A 21,278-nucleotide genomic window follows, 5' to 3' on the forward strand; every position below is an offset into this window, starting at 1 on the left:
CTTTGCCACACATTTATGTGTGTTAAGCTCTATGTCTACAATGCTTATTCTGTTTCAGCAATATATGCTCCTAAATCATTGTTTCACTTATGCTTTGTATTATGTGTGATATCCATTAGAGCTAAATATTCTCAGAATTCAAAAATATTCTTGCCTGTTTTTTCATCCATATGACTTTTAAGTAATTTTCTTCAAATTTATTTCTGACCTCATCTCTGCTTCCAATAAAAAGACTGTTAAAATTTAAATTTTATAACTTAAAATTTTTATATTTAAATCTGTAAAGCTTCTAGATTTTCTAGATATAAAAACCACATTATTTATAATATCTCTGCCTTTTTAATATTTATTACTGTTTTTCATAGCTTATTGCCTTGCAGGAATTTATGTCAATCTAGCCTTCAACTTGAGCCTTTTGGGTTTTGTTTGTTTCTAGAATCCACATTTACATTGTTGGCTCATCCTAAAACAGTGAAGAGCAAAAATTCCAAGGCCTTCTTCACTCAAAATGCTGTCATGCAAATCTCTCATATTCTATATCTGGGTACCAAATCACTTTTTTTAAGTAAGACTTTATTTTCTTCCTTACTGGGTTACTAGAACCAGCCTTTCCAAAGTAGAAACATATATATGAATAATATCAAAGTTTGTTAAACTAATTCTAAACCTTTGTGGGTTTTTTTGTTTTTTTTTTAAACCTTTGTTTTGTAGAAGGATTAAAAGTGAAGAATCACTTTGAAGAAAAAAATGAACAAAGATTCTTCATACCTTGCTCCCATTTTGCGTTTGAATTGTAACAAAGCTTGTAAAAGGACAGCAAGCGGACAAAAGCAAAGTTTCAAGGCCTCAGTTGTAGCTTCTTGAACCAAGGATGGCCAGTGATCACTAGAAATATTAGCCTATAAAAATAAAATACAAATATTAAATCATTAAACATTTGACGCGTTTATTTTTTAAATAAATTTATTTATTTATTTTTGGCCGCACTGGGTCTTCGTTGCTGCATGTGGGTTTTCTCTACTTGCAGTGAGCAGGGGCTACTCTTTGCTGCGGTGCATGGGCTTCTCATTGCGGTGGCTTCTCCTGTTGCGGAGCACAGGCTCAAGGCGCACGGGCTTCAGTAGTTGTGGCACACAGACTCAGTAGTTGTGGCTCACAGGCTCAGTTGCTCTGCAGCATGTGGGATCTTTCTGGACCAGGGATCGAACCCATGTCCCCTGCATTGGCAGGTGGATTCTTAACCACTGTGCCACCAGGGAAGTTCTGACATGTTTACTTTAAAAAATGTTATCAGCTCTTATTTGTTGACTGCCTACTTGTCTAAGTTGCCATGTAAATGCTACAGGGATAAAAATTCTTCAAAATGATTAAAATCTGATTCCTGCCCTTATGGAACTACAAAACAAGGCTGACAGGGATTAAGGAAGGTTTCAAAAAGGAGATATCACTTTAAAAACACTAAAATATTTGCTAAAAGAAAATGCACTATTCTATTACATGGGTGAATGAAATCTATCAATTACTAAGCCTCTGGTCTACCAAATATACAAAACTCAATTTAACGTGATTCTTTAATTGGTAGTGTACGAGTTCCACATTTCAAAAATTATCTAAGGAGAGAAGAAAGACTGAAATGAAATATGTTAATAAAATCCCAATATAGGAAAAAAGATGCAAAGCAGATCAGAGATAAATCAAAGTCATCAATTCTGAAAAACATTTTAAGAATTTCACTTTATGGGGAAAATGTTAAGATATCTATACATTACTTAGGTTGCAAACTTTAGTTTGTTATAGTATGTACTGACTCAGAAATAATATAGATAAGTAGTTCCAAAGAAACAGTAACTGCAAATAAAATGGTGAACACTCTACTGAATTACATAAGGAAAAAAATGTATTTAAAATCTTTCATTGAAAACCTCAAATTGTAACCAAGAATTCATAATTACAGGTATCTAGAATACACATTTTAATAAAGTCAATATAATGAGTGAATACACAGTCACTTTCAAACACTAAATTATTTTTTTAAATGTTAGAGCAATAAACTCTGAGTTCAGCACAGGCAAGAGTAATTTGTGTAATCAAGGAAGAGGAAGCCATAGGGATAATGAATATGAAAACAGAGATCAGAGATAATGAGGCATCCTCCATAAAGACGGGAGCAATGGCACCTTGGGTACATCTGGAAAAGAATGTAAGGCAAAGCCCATACTAATAAAATTACTCCTAATATATTTTTAAAAACTAATAACACAAAACTCTCACTGGTTGCTTTTATAATGCACTCTTTAAATTCCAAGAATTCATATAAAGTATCCCGTAAGTTTAGCCCATATTATGATATAACAGTTTCTATATGTAACTGGTATACTAAACAATGTGATTAGAAAAATAAGTATATTTTTGTCTCCCATTATGTTTTTAAAATTTATTATATAAGGGAGACTTTTCCTCATATAATAAGGATGCAAATTACAGTAGGTCCCATGACTCTGACATCCATTCACAAACACGGTCTTAAATAGAATGTTCTCTTTTCAATACTTCAATCTTCTTTCAAAGGTAATATTTACATCCCACTCCCATCTCCTCAGCTCCCAGCTAGGGTATGCTTACAGGGAGCAGCACATGGCTTGTTCCTCCGCCCAACACTCCCACCTTTTCTTACTAACTGTAGTTTCAGGAACCAACTGAAATATCAGAAGTTTGACTGATGCCATCATAAGATGATGCTCTTTAGGCCTGACAGATATTTAAAGATCTTTTTCTCATCCAGACTTTCCTAGCTTTATCAGAGACTCTCAACTTTACGCATAGTCTCTTATTGCAGGACCAGCTATGAAATCTGTGGGGCTCAATGTCAAAAAACAAAAACAAAAACAAAAACATGCAGGGCCCTTTGTTACAAAATGATTAATTTCAAGATGGCGGTTGCAGAGCGTTAAACCCAGTGTGGAGGCCTATGCAGGTGCACAGGTAGGATGCACACCCACGAAGCAGTCCTGCTCAGCTGCAGTTCCACTAACCTGGGTGAATGAACTATTCCACTTACTCTCCTCACATGCTATGGCAATCTGGAAACCTTTAGCTTCCTTTCTGCTAGATCCCATCATTCCTCTAGGTGGCTCTTCATGTCAGGATCTAAGATAATTCCCATGGCAGTCCACTATCTCAGCTGGCATCACTCATTCCTGGCCCTAACAAGCTCTAGGAGCACTGCTGACCCCACGCTGCAGCAACCCTCCTTCACAAGACGGAGGGCATCTTGTACCCAAACATTCACTCCTACCCACTTTTGGGATTCACCCACTGCTTACCACTCTGTCCCAGAAGCATGCAGTCACTTTCTAAAACATGAGCAACTCTTCCCAGCAGGTGGAGAGCCAAAGCTTCTGAGGCATGTGTCAGATACCTGTCCATGTGCTTCTAGACGTGTGCCTCCCGGACCTCAGAGGTCACACATCAAAGCCTCGCTCTCTCTGGCAGCGAGACTCCCTTCCTCTGGTGGGCACCTGTGTGTGGAAACGTGCCAGGGGGACAACAGGGGAGGCAACAGCTTTCTCCAGAGAGATTTCTTCCCAATCCTCCAACTCTGCTCTTCTAATCCTTTTATAGCTTCCTTATAGGTTACTCTTCTACACACTTCAGAAATCTGTATCTTGGTCTGATATTTCTCTTTGGAATCTGATATTTAATATCTCAGGGGAAACTTTCAGTTTAATAGCCTTTTCATATATTATTACACATACAATAGCTTCTCTTAAAACAGTCTAATTTTAATATACCCATCCTCTGCACACTGCCAGCTCTTTACCAGAGAAATATGACATCTCCTTATAATAATTGCTGGGTATCAAATCTTATAACAAGCAAATTAGATGTGGATGGTGCTTTAAAGTTTACAAAGGCATTTGTAATGTTAACTTCATTTGATATTCCTAATACCTAGGCAAAGTAGGTATTACTACCTCCACTATTACCAAAAAAGGTTGGGGGAGCTCTAGACAGCTTAATTGGCTGAAGTTTTCACAGGTTGTAACTGGTAGAACCAGAACCAAGGCTCTTATAGAAACACTTTTGTGGTGGTAGTAGTGGTGGGGCAATGGGGGCAGGTATACCTGGGTATTACTAAATTGTAAGCTAATTTTCCCATCTGTAAAATAAGGTTCTTATGAATATTAATGAAGTTAATATGTATAAAGCACTGTAACAGAACCTAGCACAGGCTAAGTGTTCTGTATGTTTGCTATTATTATTGCTATTTTTATTTTATTTCAGGGCAGATTTAATTTCCCAGCATGAAGAACAAACAAAAAACCACATCACTAATAATATTTAACTAACAAATAATAAGTTAGACTAAAAGGGTATCGACTTCTCCAGTTCACATATTCAAGAGCATTTATAGGTGCTACATGTGGCTTCCATAGCCCACCGACTGCCAATGTCACAAAGACTTTTGTTAAATATAAACATGAGACAAACAAAACAAACTGTTTGGTGATCTAGAATTACCATTAACCACCATTTCTTTCCAGCCAAATCATCTCAAATTTGACTACCATTAGTCTAGTCATTCAAAAACCATTGGTGGAGGAGCTCCTATATATAAGGCAGAGTGGTAAAGCAAAGATGCAAAGATGAACAAAACATGGCCCCAACCTAAGGAACTCTGAAACGTGCTCCACAGTAATAGCACCAAAGCTGAATAAATTTCCTAATTCTTATATTTCTTTGGCAAAATGTCTAGTTAAAGCAAGTAAATAACGTTGACAATGGACTATTATGGCAAAAGCATGAGTTAATTCAGGCCTGTCTAGGTAATTTCTTCCAAAACAAAAAATGACATTTTATCTTTTAATTACAGAAATAACATGCATATGATAAAAAATTCAAACACTATCAAAGGATATAAAATGAAAAATTCTCCTCCACTATCCCTTAAAGACCCCTAGGTACTATCCTCCAGAATAACTGCCATTAAATTTCCTTTGTATCTTCTTGTATCTTTCCATGTGCCTATTAGCGTGCACACGTACACACACGCACACACGATGTAGAGATATATATTCTTAAAAATTCATACCACACACATATACACTCAAATAGCATATCATACACACTGTTCTGGAGTTTGCTCCTCCATGCAGCCACTTAAATATTTATCTTGAAAAGTTTTCCACACTAGTATATAAGACTTCTAGATTAATATACCTACCTTGGTATCAGAAAACATATCAAGTCAAAAATTACTAGAAATTCCTCTTACAGAATGTCAAATTGAACTAAGAAATGACTAAAATGTTAATTATTGGTATCTTTGTCACTGATGAGTAGCTGGGCTAATTCTAACTTAAATCACCAAGAAACAAAAATGTATATTCTGCCATAATTCAACTTTTAAAATTGCAATCTTTGTTTTTTCCCCCTAAACACTGACAGTGTCCTGCTAGAGTCTATATAGGTTTATGTTATGTTACTCTTATGTCCATCAAAAAGCCCAAATACAAAGTCTATGAGGAGACCACACTAGAAGGTGATGAAACTATACGAACTCAATGGAATATCACTATGTAAAAAACTTTCATCTTAAAGAAAAATAAGAGTCAACTTTTCACATCATAATTATAACATGATCTTACCATGCAGACTTCTAATGCAAGCAGTGCTAGTCTCAACAGGCTTGAGAGTTTCCCACTCCAGCTACCCTGTTGGGATGCTACTTGTAGACTCTTCCTATAACACATCTCTGCAGCACCCATCATTCCTTGGGACTGATATATGTGTGCCAGCCACTGAGGAACAGCAAGAGAAAAGGACCCAAAAGACTTTAGTTTCGTACACAGTCTACTTCCAACAAATTCAATAAACTTTGATGAAACTAAATTTTTAATTTAATTATTGATAAATTTTGTGCCTCCAAAACAAAAATCACAGGTCAAAAAAGGGGTAGCCATCTTGCCCATTCTACTGGCAACAGCCACGTCCAGTCTGAAGCCTTAAAAAGTCTCCCAAGATGGCAAGTCAGGAACAAAATCAAAATGCAATATAATTTTTTATACATTACAGATGTAACATTTAACATTTGAAAATCGATGCAATCTACCACATTAACAGAATAAAGACAAAGAAGCATTCTCATAGATGGCCCCCACCTCAAATCCACTCATTCATGATAAAAAACAAATCTCTCTTGACAAACTCAGAAAAGGATTTCCTTAATCTGAAACATAATTTGGACAGCCATTTTAGAATGTGATAAATACCTACAAAAACCTAAAGCAAAAATTATAATTATGAAATTACAAATGTTTTCTATCTGAGGTAGAGAATAAGACAAGAATGTTCCCTTATCACCACTCTGCTTAACACTGTAATTGAGGCTCTATAAACAGTGCAATAAGGCAAGAAAAAAATTTAACATAAAAATATTAGAAAAAAAAAGTAAAACTTCATTATTTCTAAAGGACGTAATTGTGTATACAGAAAACCCAAAACCATTTCAAAAGAATAAGTGAATTTAGCAAGGTTTCTGGAAGGTCAGTATATAAAAATCAACGGTATTTCTAAATGTTTGACACCAACATACAGAAAAAAATACCACTTGCAATGGAACAACAAAAAAAATCAACTACCCGGAAATAAATTTAACACAAAAATGTAAAAGACCTCTATTGCAAAAATTTTAAAACACTGCTGAGAGAAATTCAGAGCTTAAACAAGGAGGAATATAACACATTTATGGATAGAGAAACTCAATAGTAATACTTTGTCAATTCTCCCCAAATTAAACTATAGATTCATGTAATTCCAATCAAGATCTCTGTAGGACTTTTGTTTGGCGGGGAGAGTAAGGGTAATTGACAATTTACATGTAAATGCAAAACACCTAAAGTGATTGAGACACACTTGAAGGAAAACAAGAAAGTTGGAGGTCTTAATATTACTTCCACATATCAAAACTACTTATAAAACTATAAGCAAGAATAAACAAATAGATCAATGAAAAAGAAGGAAAAGAACAGGGAGCCTTAAAAGACCCAGTCACCTGATTTATGACAAAAGCATCACTACAATTTAGTGGGGACATAATGGTCTTTTCAAAGGATGGTACTGGGACAATTACACATCCATATGGAAAAAAATGAACCTTGACCCTGCAACACTCACAAAAATTAATCCAGTATGGATCACAGACCTACATGTGAAAGGTAAAACAACAGTTTCTAAAGAAAAACAGAAAAATATCTTCATGAACTTGGAGGAAGAGTTCTTGAGTAGAACACCTCAATAACGCATCAGCCATTAAAAAATGATAAATTAGACTTCATTAAGATTAAGAACTATTCATCAAAAAATAATATTAAGAAAATGCTAGGCCAAGGTGCAGATGTGAGAAAATATCTGCAATACAGATATCCAAAAATGTGTCTGTATCCAGAAAATATGATTCCAACAATTCAGTAAGAAAACAGCATATGAAAAACTACAGTAAAGAAAAGGTAATTTAAAAAGAGGAAATCCAAAGATCCAATAAGTATATGAAAAGTGGCTCCACAGCATTTGTCATCAGGTAAATTCAAGTTAAAACCACCACAAAATACTATTACCTACATATCCTTTGGAAAGGGAAAACAATAACCACAATCTGGCAATATCAGCAATTGGAATGTTCATAATTTGCTGGTGGGAACGTCAACTGGACATCCATTTAAAAAAACCATTTGACAGAATCTACTAAAGTCAATATACACATACTCTATCACCCAACAAAAGGCATATCCCAGAATGGACACAGCACCATTAATCATAATAGCCAAAACCTGGAAACACAGTTGACCCATGAACAACATGGATGTAACTTATAGTCAACCTCCATATCCATGGTTCTGAGGATTGAACCAACCATGGACTATTGAAAAATATCCATTTATTAGTTGACCCATGCAGTCGTGCAGTTCAAACCCATTATGTTCAAGGGTCAACTGTAATTCAAACAGTAAAAGGGATATTTTACAGTATATTCATAAAAATAAATGAAAAAAAACTATGGCTTCATGAATTTCAACTAAATGAAACAACTAAATGAATTTCACTGACGTGATGTTGAGTGAAACCAGATACAAAGTGATACTCCATTTATATCAAGTTCAAAAACAGGCAAAATTAGATAGAAGTGATTGAAGACAGAATAGTGTTCCCCTTTTCTTTTGGACGTAGTGGGGGATCACAAAGGGAGAGCATGGGGAAGGCAGCTAGGCTGCAGAAAATGTTCTATATCTTGTTATAGGTCGTGGTTAAAAAGGTACATACATATAATGAGTATAAGATTTTTACACTCTTTTCTTTGTGAATTATATCACAGTATAAAAGAAAACACATATACTATCTCTAAGACTTTACCTACTGTATAATTTATCCTTTAATTTTCCCTTTTAGTTTGACAAGGTGTTTTTCCCCTTGATAAAGAACATGAGATCATCAATATCCAGTTGACCTTAGAATTAAAGTATCTTAACTCTCATATGGCAAATTTACTCTGAGAGGGAAAAAAGCACCATATTTCTTCAAGGATTAGGGTAAACAAAGTGGCTTAACTTGCAAAATCCAACTATTTTACACCATTAGATAATCTTTTTAAGCAGGACATCAAAACTGTTGACATAACAAAAGATCAAAATGAAGAACTGTAGTAAAATAAGCTTCTGTAAAACCTATATCAAAAAGTCCCTTGATACTATCTTGTGGTACAGAAAGAACTATAACAAATTGAGTAAAGTAATTATATGCTTTTTGTATTTTACTATCAATTACAATAAAGTACACAGTGATCATTATGTATCTGTCCTTGCGGTAAGCAGAGCCAGCTAAAAGGGCAGACAGTCTATTGATTGAGGCATCGTCCTGAAAAGAACTATTTCTAAAGGCACTAAAAACCCATTAAAATCTTGGATATAGGTTACCTGTAAAGTAGCTAAGGAAAAACTACACACATCCCCTCTAAAGACAGAGTTAAATACCATTATGGTAACTTTATTATAAAATGTTTGTAACACTTAGCTCTCTTACACCAATCCTATGTAAAAGACAGTATTTTCAACACTATTTTAAATGGAGAAAATTTACAATCAACAATGTTACAAGCTTCGAAGCCATGCAGCAGCAGATCCTAAATGAATATTCAACTTCTTTAGTTTCTCTAACCACAATACCCTTTAAATCCTGAAAATGAGAGATATACAGTGAATCTAAAGGCAAGACAAAAATGTAGCATACCCCTGACCTCATTTAATATCACAGAGCATTTTAATTCAGGACTCACATAAGAAAAGAGAGAATTTATTTACCTGCCAAGCTGGAACAGAGGTTGAGTTGGACATGACTGTTTTTTGCAGCTCTTCAAGTACAGCATCTGGGAGAGGTTTTTGTGACTCTAGGAGTGGTTTACATTGAACTTGTCTCAAAAGTAAGATAACAGCTGGCTGATCAGGGTTACTTTTTAAATTCTAAAAATCAAACCCCAAACAGAAATACATCAAACAGGTTCTTAAGTGTTAAATGTAAAAGGCAAATAAGCTATTCTCCATATTGAAAAAAAAACCCTGACTTTAACCTTTTCTTATTAAAAAGTAAACAACAGCAAAAGTCAGCAGAACACTGAACATCTTGGGAATACCAAACTCTACACTTAAATAAGCTCTAAAATCAGTAATGCTATTACTGTAGTTTGTAAGTTGTTAATCTTAGATTTAGTACGTCCCTTTGACTTGGTTTATTCTTAAGTGATACCTTGAAAAATTTAGGTACTACATATAAACAGCTGAACTAAGAAAACATAAAATTAACAGTGAAAGCTAAAACTAATCCTTATTGGAAGAAACTTAACTTTTTTTTTTAAATTAATTAATTTATTTATTTTTGGCTGTGTTGAGTCTTCGTTTCTGTGCGAGGGCTTTCTCTAGTTGCGGCAAGCGGGGGCCACTCTTCATTGTGATGCACGGGCCTCTCACTGTCGCGGCCTCTCTTGTTGCGGAACACAAGCTCCAGAGGCGCAGGCTCAGTAGTTGTGGCTCACGGGCCTAGTTGCTCCGCGGTATGTGGGATCTTCCCAGACCGGGGCTCAAACCCGTGTCCCCTGCATTGGCAGGCAGACTCTCAACCACTGCGCCACCAGGGAAGCCCAAACTTAACTTTTTTTAAGAGGGAAAGAGTTATAAATTTTTTCCTTTCTCAACCTCTTAACAAAGATACTCATTGTCCTTCCTCCAGGCACAGACTTCTTACACACTGGGAGTAAGAGAAATGACCCATTTACCCAGGCCATTTATTTATACCTTAAAACACATACACACACATATAAATGTATTGTATGTGTGTGTGTGTGTATGTATATATATATATACACACATACACAATATGTGTATGTTGTATATGTGTATATGTGCGTGTATATATTCTATATGTATATACATATATACATACAATATACACATACAAGAAGAAGTTAAGGAGATTCTCTAAACAAGTCCTTCCACTATTGTTTTAAACATTTCTTTCTTTATTGCTTGTCTCTCAATGACATAATTCTTTATTTTCTATTATTAGGTCATAGTCCTAAATGTCCTTATTTCTGAAATGTGACTGCTTTCTTCTAAGTAAGAGACTGGGACATTAAAATGACAAGGAAAGGTTCATAAAAGTATCCCTTATTCTGTCAGAGGGAGCACGAAGCAACTGTCAATTTATGCTTACTAAACATTCACTGTATTATACTAAACTGTCCTGAACCTAGATGGAATTTCTTAAATAAAAGAGAAAATGTATTATTCTGATTTTCAGAGAATTCAAGGACCAAAGGGATCTTCAAAGATCCATTCTTCTCTCTCTGTAAAATTTATATTGATCTTTCAAAAAACATTTCTAGAAAGACACCATCTTCTCCCTGGTAAGCGTTTATGAAAACAGATGTTTTCAGGAAAAAATGATGTTTAAAACTCCCCTTATTCATTAAATTATTTTTGAGTTGGTTTATGAAACTGATTTGTTCATTCAATAAATATTTACTGAGACCCTACTATGGGTTAGGCAAGGTGTAAGAATTTATTCACACAGCCTACAATCCAGGTAGGTAAAAACTGACTACTCAATAGTTCCCGTCACCCACTTAACAATCCCCACGGTCATTCTACATTGTTCAGAACTTTGGAAAAATGTAGGGATACTGGAAAACATACCATTCTGAAGAGAGTAACTAGAAATCAAAGGAAAATACTGCTTCCATAATGGTGCCAAAAAAAAAAAAGATTAAAACCTTGAGTCTTAAGAGTCAGAAAAATGTGAGCTCAAACAGCAACTCCATCAATTTCTACCTGTGAACTCCTGTGCAAATTACTTACCCTCTTTAAGCCTTAGTTTTCTCACTTGTAAAAATGGGGATAATAATAAATACCTATGTCATAGGATTGTTGTGAAGGTCAAATACAAAGTACTAAATGTATTAACTAGCTTACAGTAAGTACTCAGTTAATATTGGGTATTATTATCATCATCATCACCATCATCACCACCACCACCACCACCACCACCAAATGCTCTTTAAATAATGTGCATTCTATTTTTGAAGTTATTTTCCAAGTAGGATAAGAATCCATGAATCTCAATTCCATAACAATACCTTTGTGCAGAGGGCTTCAGCTTCAGCTATTCTTCTTGTGTCTATTAGACCAGTGACAGCTTGGGAGAGAGACCACTTTTCAAGAGATTGGTTGTAATTTTCAAAGAATTCTTTGTCTTTATTAAAAAAAAAAGTCAATGTTACTTTTTTCTGCAATTTATAATGTGTTCTCAGAGAAGTAATCAGTTGTTAAGAAGTATTAAAATTAAATTACCATGCATATACAACTTTTACACATACCACTGGAATACCATAGACTATCTCAACATGAGACAGGTTTCTGCAAAGTTTCATAGCAGGAACATTTACAGCTGAATAACTTAAGACTTTATACACTTGTGACTTACATTAAAAAACATCACTATCTTCAGTAAAACTGAAAATACTTCATTGAAAAAAAGTAAAGATTTATTGCAATATAATTGACTTATGATAAACTGCACATATCCACATACTCAAGCTGTAAATCTGATGACTTTTGACATAAGAATATATCTGTGAACCATCACTACTATCAAGATAATACACATACCCATCATCATGAAAAGTTTCCTCCTACTACTTTGTAATCACTTCTGTCTCCAACCCATCTCTCCTCCTTTCCTCTGTCCCTAATCACTAATCATTTTCACTCACAATAGATCAGTTTGCATTACCTAAAATTTCATCTAAATGGAATCATAAAATATAAACTCTGGCATCTTTCATAGAAGCTAACGTGGTAAATTACATTCATTTTCAAATATTAAAGCAACCTTGCATTCCTAGAATAAACCTCACTTGATCATTAAGTATTACTATCTTTTTTATGTGTTACTGGATTTGAATTGCTAAAGTTTTGTTATAAATTTCTACATCTGTAGTTCTGTAGTTTTCTTGTAATGTCTTTGTCTGGCTTTGGTATCTGCATAATGCTGATCTCACAGAAGAAGTCAGGAAGTGTTACCACCTTTTCAATTTTCTGGAAGAGTTTGTATAGAACTGGTATTCTTTCTTACTTAAATGTTTGGTAGAATCCATCTGGTCCTGGAGTTTTCTTTATAAGAAGATTTTTAACTATAAATTCTGTGTCTTTAATAGATATAAAGCTATTCAGTTTATTTCTTCTTAAGTGAGCTCTGTATCTTTTAAGGAATTTATCCATTGTATCTACATCGCCAAATTTAACGGCATGAAGTTCTTCTTAAGATTCTCTTATGAGCCTTTTAATAGCTATAGTGTTGTACCTGCTTTAAATCCTGACAATGGTACTCTCTGTTTTTTTCCTGATGCCTGGCTAGGTTTATCAATTTCATTGATCTTCTCAAAGAACTAGATTTTGCTTTTGTTGATTTTCTGTTTTCTATTTCATTGATCTCTCTCTATTTTCTTTTCTTCTGCTTACTTTGGATTTAATTTCCCCTTCCTTTTTCTAATTTCTCAAGGCACAGCTGAGATCATCGATTTGAGGCCCTTCTTATTTTCTAATGTGGATATATAATGCTAATATTTTCATATAAGCAGTGTTTTAGGAGTATTATAGAATTTTATATGTTGTTTTTTCATTTTCATGAAGTTCAAAATATTTTCTAATTTCCCTTCTGCCATATTCTTTGACCTGGATTATTTAGAAGCATGTTATTAAGTTTTCAAATATTTGAGAATTTTCCAGATTTTTTGGTTATTGATTTTTAAATTAATTCCATTGTATTAAGGTAACATACTTCGTATGATTTGAATCCTTTTAAATTTACTTAGACCTGTTTTATGGCTCATAATATGATATATATGGGTAAATAGTCTGTGTACACTTGACAAAAATATGTGTTCTGTTGTTGTTAGGAGAACTGTTCTATAAGTTCTAACTAGGTCAAGTTAGTTGATAGTGTTTTTCAAGTTTTTAATTATATCTTTACTAATTTTCTGTCCAATTGTTCTATCAATTATCAAAAGAAGAGTGTTGAATCTCTATAATTATGAATTTATCTATCTCTCCTTTCAGTTCTATAAGTTTGTTTCATGTATTTTTCCATAATTTTTCATTTTTTCTACCTATTTTATTGGGAAATACAACACAGATTTTATGTGTTTTGAAGCTTTGCTACTGGGTGCCTAAATTGTCCTCTTGATGAATTGATTCCAATGTGAAATGACCCTCCTTATCACTGGAAACATTCTTTGCTCTGAAATCTTAATTTGCAGGAAATTAACGTGGCCACTCCAGCTTTCTTTTGATTAGTGTTGGCATGGTATATCTTTTTCCATTCTTTTACTTTTTAGGTCATTTTTGTCTTTTTATTTGCATCTTTTTAAAATTGATGTATAGCTGATTTACAATGTTTCAGGTGTACAGCAAAGTGATTCAGTTATACATATATATAAATATATACATATAGATTCTTTTTTAGATTCTTTTCCATTATAAGTTATTACAAGATACTGAATGTAGTTCCCTGTGCTATAAAGTAGGTCCTTGCTGTTCTTCTATCTTATATATAGTACTGTGAGGTTATTTTGGTCTTTAAATATAGATTTATATTTTGTTTATGTTTCTTTTAAGCAGTATATAGTTAGCTCTTGCTTTTTTATCCAGTCTGTCAATCTGTGCCTTTTAACTGGGGTATTTAGACCATTATGCTTAACTTGATTATTGACATGGTTGGGTTTAACTCTATTGTGTTGTTTTCTCTTTATTCTATGTTCCCTTTTCCTCCTTTTTGTAGTATATAATTCCATTTTTTCTTTACTGTCTACTTTAAGGTTTAGAGTATTCATCTTTAACGTGTCACAGTCTACCTTTAAGTACAGCTGACCCTCTGTATCTATGGATGTGGAACCCATGGATATGTAGAGTCAACTATTACTACATCATTTTATGTAAGGGAGTTGTGCATCAGTAGATTTTGGTATCTGAGGAGGGTCATGAAACAAATCCCCCACAAATCCTTACGGATGACTGTAATATTATACCACTTCACTTACAGTATAAAAACTTTACAACAAAATACTTCCATTTTCCCCTCCTGGCCTCTGTGCTATTGTCATATGTGTGTTAAACAGTAAATTACATGTTAAAGAGATTTCTATCGTGTGTCACTTGTGGATCTGTTTCTATTGATTGATTCTTCTCATTATGGGTGGTATTTTCCTGCTTATTTGCATGCCTATTAAGCTTTAACTGGATACCAGACATTGTGAATTTTACCTTGCTGAATGCTGGATATTTCTGTATTCCTGTAATGTTCTTGAGCTTTGTTTTGTATGCAGGTAAACTCCTTAAGCCTTGTTTTTAAGCTTTGTTAGATGAGAATATAATAGCCTTTCATGTAGGGCTAATTCTGCCTACTACCTTTTGGCAATACCTTTCTGAATTCTTTATCTTGAATATATCATGTATGAAATGCTTCTTTAAACTTACTTGAAGCAGAAACAGCAGATAACAGTGCCAAGTGTAAATCCATCCTCTTTGGCTGAGTGTTCTTCACTAGGGCCAGTTTAGCATCAGCATGACAAGCTGCCATTAGCCCAGCCCAGACAGCAGGATCACCTAAACACAGGATATACAGTTAGGAGGCTGTCAATACCAACACGTTGCTGAAAAACTACCAAAAATGAAAGTAAGAGTTTACAAATACCAACAAATGAAATAAAATAGTATCTCCAGAAAAATTCCATTTTCTTAAAGAAAAACTAGTTCATAAGGCACATTACTATATTCATCCTTTAAGATTTGCCATTTTGGGGCTTCCCTGGTGGCGCAGTGGTTGAGAGTCCGCCTGCCGATGCAGGGGACACGGGTTCGTCCCTGGTCCGGGACGATCCCACATGCCGTGGAGCGGCTGGGCCCGTGAGCCATGGCGGCTGAGCCTGCGCTCCGCAATGGGAGAGGCCACAACAGTGAGAGGCCCGCGTACCGCCAAAAAAAAAAAAAAAAAAAAAAAAAATTGCCATTTTTTCCAAACACATCAGAGGATAAAAAATATCCTATTTAACTCTTCTTCCATGGCTGGTTACGTGAGTTGCCTAGAGTACTACGCTGTTGTGGAAAGGTCAATTATATTTACTTTCACTGAATACCAAGGGCAAGTCTCACAGAGACACTTGTGTTCATCACTGTCCCTATATTAAAGGCTCAGTCATGGGAAAAGGAAGATAACACAATTTCTCAGCTCTTAAGAAAAGTCTGAGACAAAGGAAAAGCTCAAGACAACTCCATTTTACCTATGTTCTAACAGCCAAGCATAAAAGTCACTTTATCATTCTAAGGAAGCAATTATGATTACACTGATGTATCCCTTCATCCATTTGATCTCTCCTTCCTTCCTTCACACCTTGATATAGCTTCAGGGGAAGAGGGAAAGCCCAATAGCAGTGGGTTGAGAAGGTAATAAAAGAGATTATGAGTATAGACTCCTCTTTTCAAGAAAGTTAATTGTGAAAAGAGAAAGCTGGATTGGGATTTGGAACTTAGGCTTTTTAATTTGATTGGTCTTTTGTTTCACAAATCATATTTTGCAAGTTAATATTTACATGGTTAATATTTTCAGTACTATTACCCTTAAAAAAACAAATGGGTAATTTTTAAATCCTACAAGGGGTTCCAATTAACAATACAGTCATTTAAACATACTTCTTAGCTCTAGTTTTTAATTTTTTTCTTACCTAACTGCCCCATTCAATATATATCTCCTATCAAATGGCTGAAATACATGTATTTCATTTATAGACAGTCAGTATTACTGCTAATTGTACAAGAATCATTAGAAATCTTATGTAGACCAAAAATGTTTATAAAAAATTAAATACATACCTTGATATTATAAAATAATTTCTGCCCAGATAATGCCTACCTTATTTTAAATATCATAAGACATAATTAAATCCAGAATAAGAAAACAGGGACCATTTCCTACAATTTATGGTGAGATCTGAATACTATATAATGAAAGGCAGATGACTGAATCTTAGATCTGGATTTTAGGTCTAACAATGCCACTAATTAACTGTGCAGCTGCTCTTCCTTTGGAACACATAATTCTACAAAATAAGGCATCTAAATCAGATGATGGCTCAGGTGCCCTCAGGTCTAAAATCCTATAATTCCAGTTGAAGTGGACTCAATTTTTGTGTTTGTAAGATTAAGTGAACAACTCATTTAAGGATCTTAGGGTATTCTATAGTTTAGATTTTGGGAGGGGGATGGACATTAGCTGGCAGCAATTTCTTTTGTCACAATTCAAAAGAATTGCTGTCTTCATGAACTCTTCTACAGATAACCAGCAACTCAAATTCCCTATGAAACAAAGTGATAATATAAATATTATACATATATATGTGTATACACATATATATATAATTTATACATATATATGTATTTACACATATATATAATTTATACTATATATATACTAAAAACCTAAAAAAAATTAATATGGTTTGCTAAAAATACCTTTTAATATCACAGAAGTACTAATCTAACAGACATTGGATTTCTTTCCATTCAATTCTAAATTCCTGGGATTATATTTAAATTTCTGAAAAGATTCCTTGGAGTACCATCTATCAAAATTGTACTTTGTCTAACTAAAGATCTACAAAGGTTAGATGTACAGCTACTACACATAACTACAATTACATTCACTTTCACTGGACTCCAAACAAGTCTCAAATAAGCACTCAGCTTCATCAGTCAGTCCTTGTTTTAAGCTTCCTATATGACTCTGCTTCCTTGTTTATGAATTTCTCCAGATAAAATGGGAAAATCAGAAAAAATGATTAGAGAAGATCTTAGCTGGGCAATCTCACCTTTCTAAAGTGTATGCCATGTACACAATCAGAGGCTAACATCTATCATTCTAGATCCACAGTAAGAATTCTTGAGAGTAATTCTATATCTAATACTTGTTTGGGAACACCTTTAAAAATCAGAAACTTACCTAACATAGAACATAGATAAAACCAAATGTTTAGGATTTCTTTTTGTTCTAGTTCAAAAATGAAAGAAAGAATAAACAACAGGACATTGGTCTGTTTACTTGTTTTATAAAATGATCTCTGAAGTTTAGTTAGGATCCTTCTCATTTATTGTGAAGACAGTACTGAACCTGTTCTTTGTATGTTTCCCCACAGTCCCTGGCCAAAAGCAATAGCATTCTGATCCAGCAAATGTTTGAAGTGCTCTGGGGGAATATACTGTTTAAAGTTATATTTCATGTTAAAAATAATATTATGTAAAAATACATCCCATAACCCTACTTTGTTAGACATTCCAATCCTCTATAGCATTTCTCCAGCCGTGGTAACGGAAGCATGCTGATGCAGGTTCCATGCAGTTCCTCAGTGCCTTTTGTGACCAATGGCATACATACGACTCTGGTTAGAACTAAGAAATTAGTTCATGTGAGGCCAGCACCTTGGCAGTTCTAACAGTTACCATACAAGACATATCTCCACTCTTCAAGAAGTTAACTACACATAAAAATAACTAAACATGTTTATTAAATAATTTAGTAGCTATAAATAAACCTCATTAAACCAGACTGATGGAAAACAGAAATAAAACCACTTTTTGAAAATATATAATGCAGAGTTTTGATAATGGTTAATGAAGTATCTTTATACAGATATTCCTTTGAGCCTGCTTCAATAACTGATTATCTCTTAAATATCAGTAGCTGAATGCAGTAATCAAATAATATGCAAGATCTTAAAATATTTTAAAATTCCCTTCTTATTTCATAAAAATACAAACTTTGCCTCTTTAACACAAATGCAAGATGGACGGAATCCTAAATAATGAAATGGATCACATTATATTCACCTGGAGAAAGGAGAGCTGCCTTCTGAATGGCTTTTAGTGCAGTATTTTTCTCACCATCTGCTGAACTGCTTCCCACAGCCAACTGATTTACTGCAGTGTATAGTAGTGCCTTCTACAAAGAGAAAGGAAGGGTGTTAATCAATTCTCTTTATAGCTCCCTGACTTTCAAAGTGACTAAAAGTAGTACTATATTGGATATTGTATGACCCCTAAGCCTAAGAAGAAAAATTATTCATCAATAATATTATTTAACAATATTATTTAACAGTAAATAATATTATTTAACATTTCCAATGTTAAATAATAATAATATTATTTAACATTTCCTTTGAATTGGGGTAAACTAACCTTTCCATGATTTGAGTCCAGAATATAAGCCACATTTCCTGCTACCGCACCTCCCTATAATAGTAAACAAATTATTACTTATATAAATGCATAAACTTTCACAAAAAAGTAAAAATTAAGACTGATAAAATCTTTACATTAAGTCATTTGAAAGGTTCAGCTTTATCACATTTGTAACTTTTAAACTCCTTAAGTACGAACTTTAAAAAAGCAGTTTAATATTTTTATAAAAGAAAATCTTTTCTCCTATGATCAGTTCAACTCTGCTCTTTTAAAATATTCATTAAAGGTCCAAAAGTTACATGACTTTACAGTAGTAACAAACAAATATACAATTTTATAACAATATACAAGATTGTGAAATGAAGACTGAAAGAAAAAAAAGAGAGACCACAAAACTTATTTTAAGATAAACTAACATAGTTTTACTCCATGAAAATTAAGTATTTTTAAAATGTCCACAGTCCCCAGTAAAATAAGCAGCTAAAGTTCAGAGCATCATGAACCTCACCACCACCACCTCAATATTCAACTCAGTACTAAATGTAAGGAAAATATACGCAGCACGATAGTTTTCATAAAGTCGATCTGAAATCCTTAATGTAAAAAAATTCAGTTGGACATTTTACCTGGAAAAGAAAGTGAATTATAAGAATAACATAACAATCTATACATGTTCAAAAAAGTCCACCTCCTTCTTTGTATCTTCCATAACACCCAGAGCAGTACAACAGTACATGGAAGAAACTCCGTGTACTAGTTGTTGAATGACTAATGAAAAACTGCACTAAATAACAGAACTCCCTTGCTCTATTAGTTAATTATTTTCCAGAATGATAATGTTAATATTGATACTTTAAAATTATATTATATACCACATCGTAAGTTATTTTGTCTTTTGCTAGAATTTAGAACATTACTCACCTTTGCATTTCGTTGAGTATACTGAGCAACTACTCGGGACAACAAAGACCAAAGAGCAGGATCAGCTGGGTTACTATAATGATCATCAAAAGCACAGGGCTTAGAGATGGTAGTTACTTTAATCACAAAAAGTACCCCCCCAAATCAACATTTTATTTAGTATCTAAGTTAAAAATCTTTTAGACATCTAAAACAAGTTCAAATTAATTCTCTACATGTGGTTAAAAGTGACTGAATTTTTAGAAACATACTTTATATCTCCTATATACACCTACAGTTTTTATTAAAATAAGAAAGAAAACTCAGCAATGTGATGATTACAGAGCCATGAGATCCAATTAGGAAAGGTTAAGGAAATTTTAATACATTGTGTTCAAAGAAAACACAGAGATGAGAACTGTGGAAGGAAAATAAACTACAGATGTAACACTTTACTGCTAAAAATAAATCTAATAAATAACTGCTGTTGCTAGTGATAACAGGTTTCTATTTTCCAAATTTTGAATATTAATGAATGTTTGAGTGGCCAAAAAATTCCTAAAACCATCAAACTGGACGGTATCAGATAACAAACTGACAATAACACAAACCTGAGAATTTGTAAGGGCTTTCATATTAAAACAAGATTTGGTTCAGGAGAATTTGGGGAAAATGTTTTGTGGCCAGTTACAGGTCCCGTATGAGTCCTCCATGTATAAACTGCCTTTACTCAGTATTTCTAATTTTTTTAAAAAGCTTAAAAATCTTTGTCAATTTGTCAAAAATTATATCTTAAAATTTGCATTTAATTGTATTATTAATGAAGTTTCAGATATTTTCTTGTATATTAACCATTTTTAGTCCTTCATTTGTGAATAAACTTTTCATGTTCTTAAAAAAAAAACGAGATTTGAGGCTTAATCTGAAAGATTTTCTGTTCTCTCTTTACCAACTGAATTTTTTATTTAAATTGTTAGAGGTGAAATAATGTGGAGTCAGTTACCTGATCCTATGTACAGTTTCATAAAACCACAACTTGGTTTCCAAATTTATATGCTTACCTCATTATATAGTCTTAATAAGGTCCAAACATCAAAGACAACTTCATCAAGTATAACTAGACCCCAAGTTCACAAGTATAGAATTTACCTGTGAACAGCTTTAGATGCTTGTCTCTGCACTGCCACAGTGCGACCTTGCAGTGCATAGATCGCTGAAGTAAGAAGGCACCTCTGATAATCATTGTCTTTCTGTTTGCAGTGCTTCAGTAACTCATTAAGTGCAGCTTTGGACAGTGTTGCATCCTGCATTGCCAATCCTAGAGCACACAGGGCTTGAAGGCTTTCCGTGGTTGGTTCTTTTAAGATAGAGCTGTAAATATATTTTTAATTGCCTATTAGCCATGAGTACAATAGTCTGTAACTATTAAAACATACTTAACAGTTGGTAGAAAAAACAATTTACTTATAGATTCACCAAACTACAGTCCGGCTTAAAATAACTATAAAACTAAGTTCCATGGTTTCTAGGAACAGTAATTTCCCTGAA

The 21,278-nt window shown here is 33.8% G+C and overlaps 1 protein-coding gene across 14 annotated transcripts in view; it reads right to left on the reverse strand.

Moving 5' to 3' along the window:
• SKIC3 (SKI3 subunit of superkiller complex) overlaps positions 1–21,278 on the reverse strand; it is a 158,268-nt gene that overhangs the window by 3,677 nt on the left and 133,313 nt on the right. For 13 of the 14 annotated variants that reach the window (XM_073802325.1, XM_033853030.2, XM_073802330.1 and 10 more), the window contains 9 exons: positions 20,880–21,101; positions 19,752–19,824; positions 18,828–18,881; positions 18,480–18,591; positions 15,078–15,206; positions 11,681–11,796; positions 9,354–9,512; positions 5,649–5,801; positions 769–899 (listed from right to left, as the gene is read on the reverse strand). In XM_073802325.1, coding sequence (XP_073658426.1) covers positions 769–899; positions 5,649–5,801; positions 9,354–9,512; positions 11,681–11,796; positions 15,078–15,206; positions 18,480–18,591; positions 18,828–18,881; positions 19,752–19,824; positions 20,880–21,101 — 1,149 coding nt within the window. The remainder of the gene's footprint in view (positions 1–768; positions 900–5,648; positions 5,802–9,353; positions 9,513–11,680; positions 11,797–15,077; positions 15,207–18,479; positions 18,592–18,827; positions 18,882–19,751; positions 19,825–20,879; positions 21,102–21,278) is intronic. The other variant, XM_073802327.1, reaches the window with a different exon arrangement.

This window comes from Tursiops truncatus, chromosome 3, assembly GCF_011762595.2.
Source record: "Tursiops truncatus isolate mTurTru1 chromosome 3, mTurTru1.mat.Y, whole genome shotgun sequence".
NCBI lineage: Eukaryota > Metazoa > Chordata > Mammalia > Artiodactyla > Delphinidae > Tursiops > Tursiops truncatus.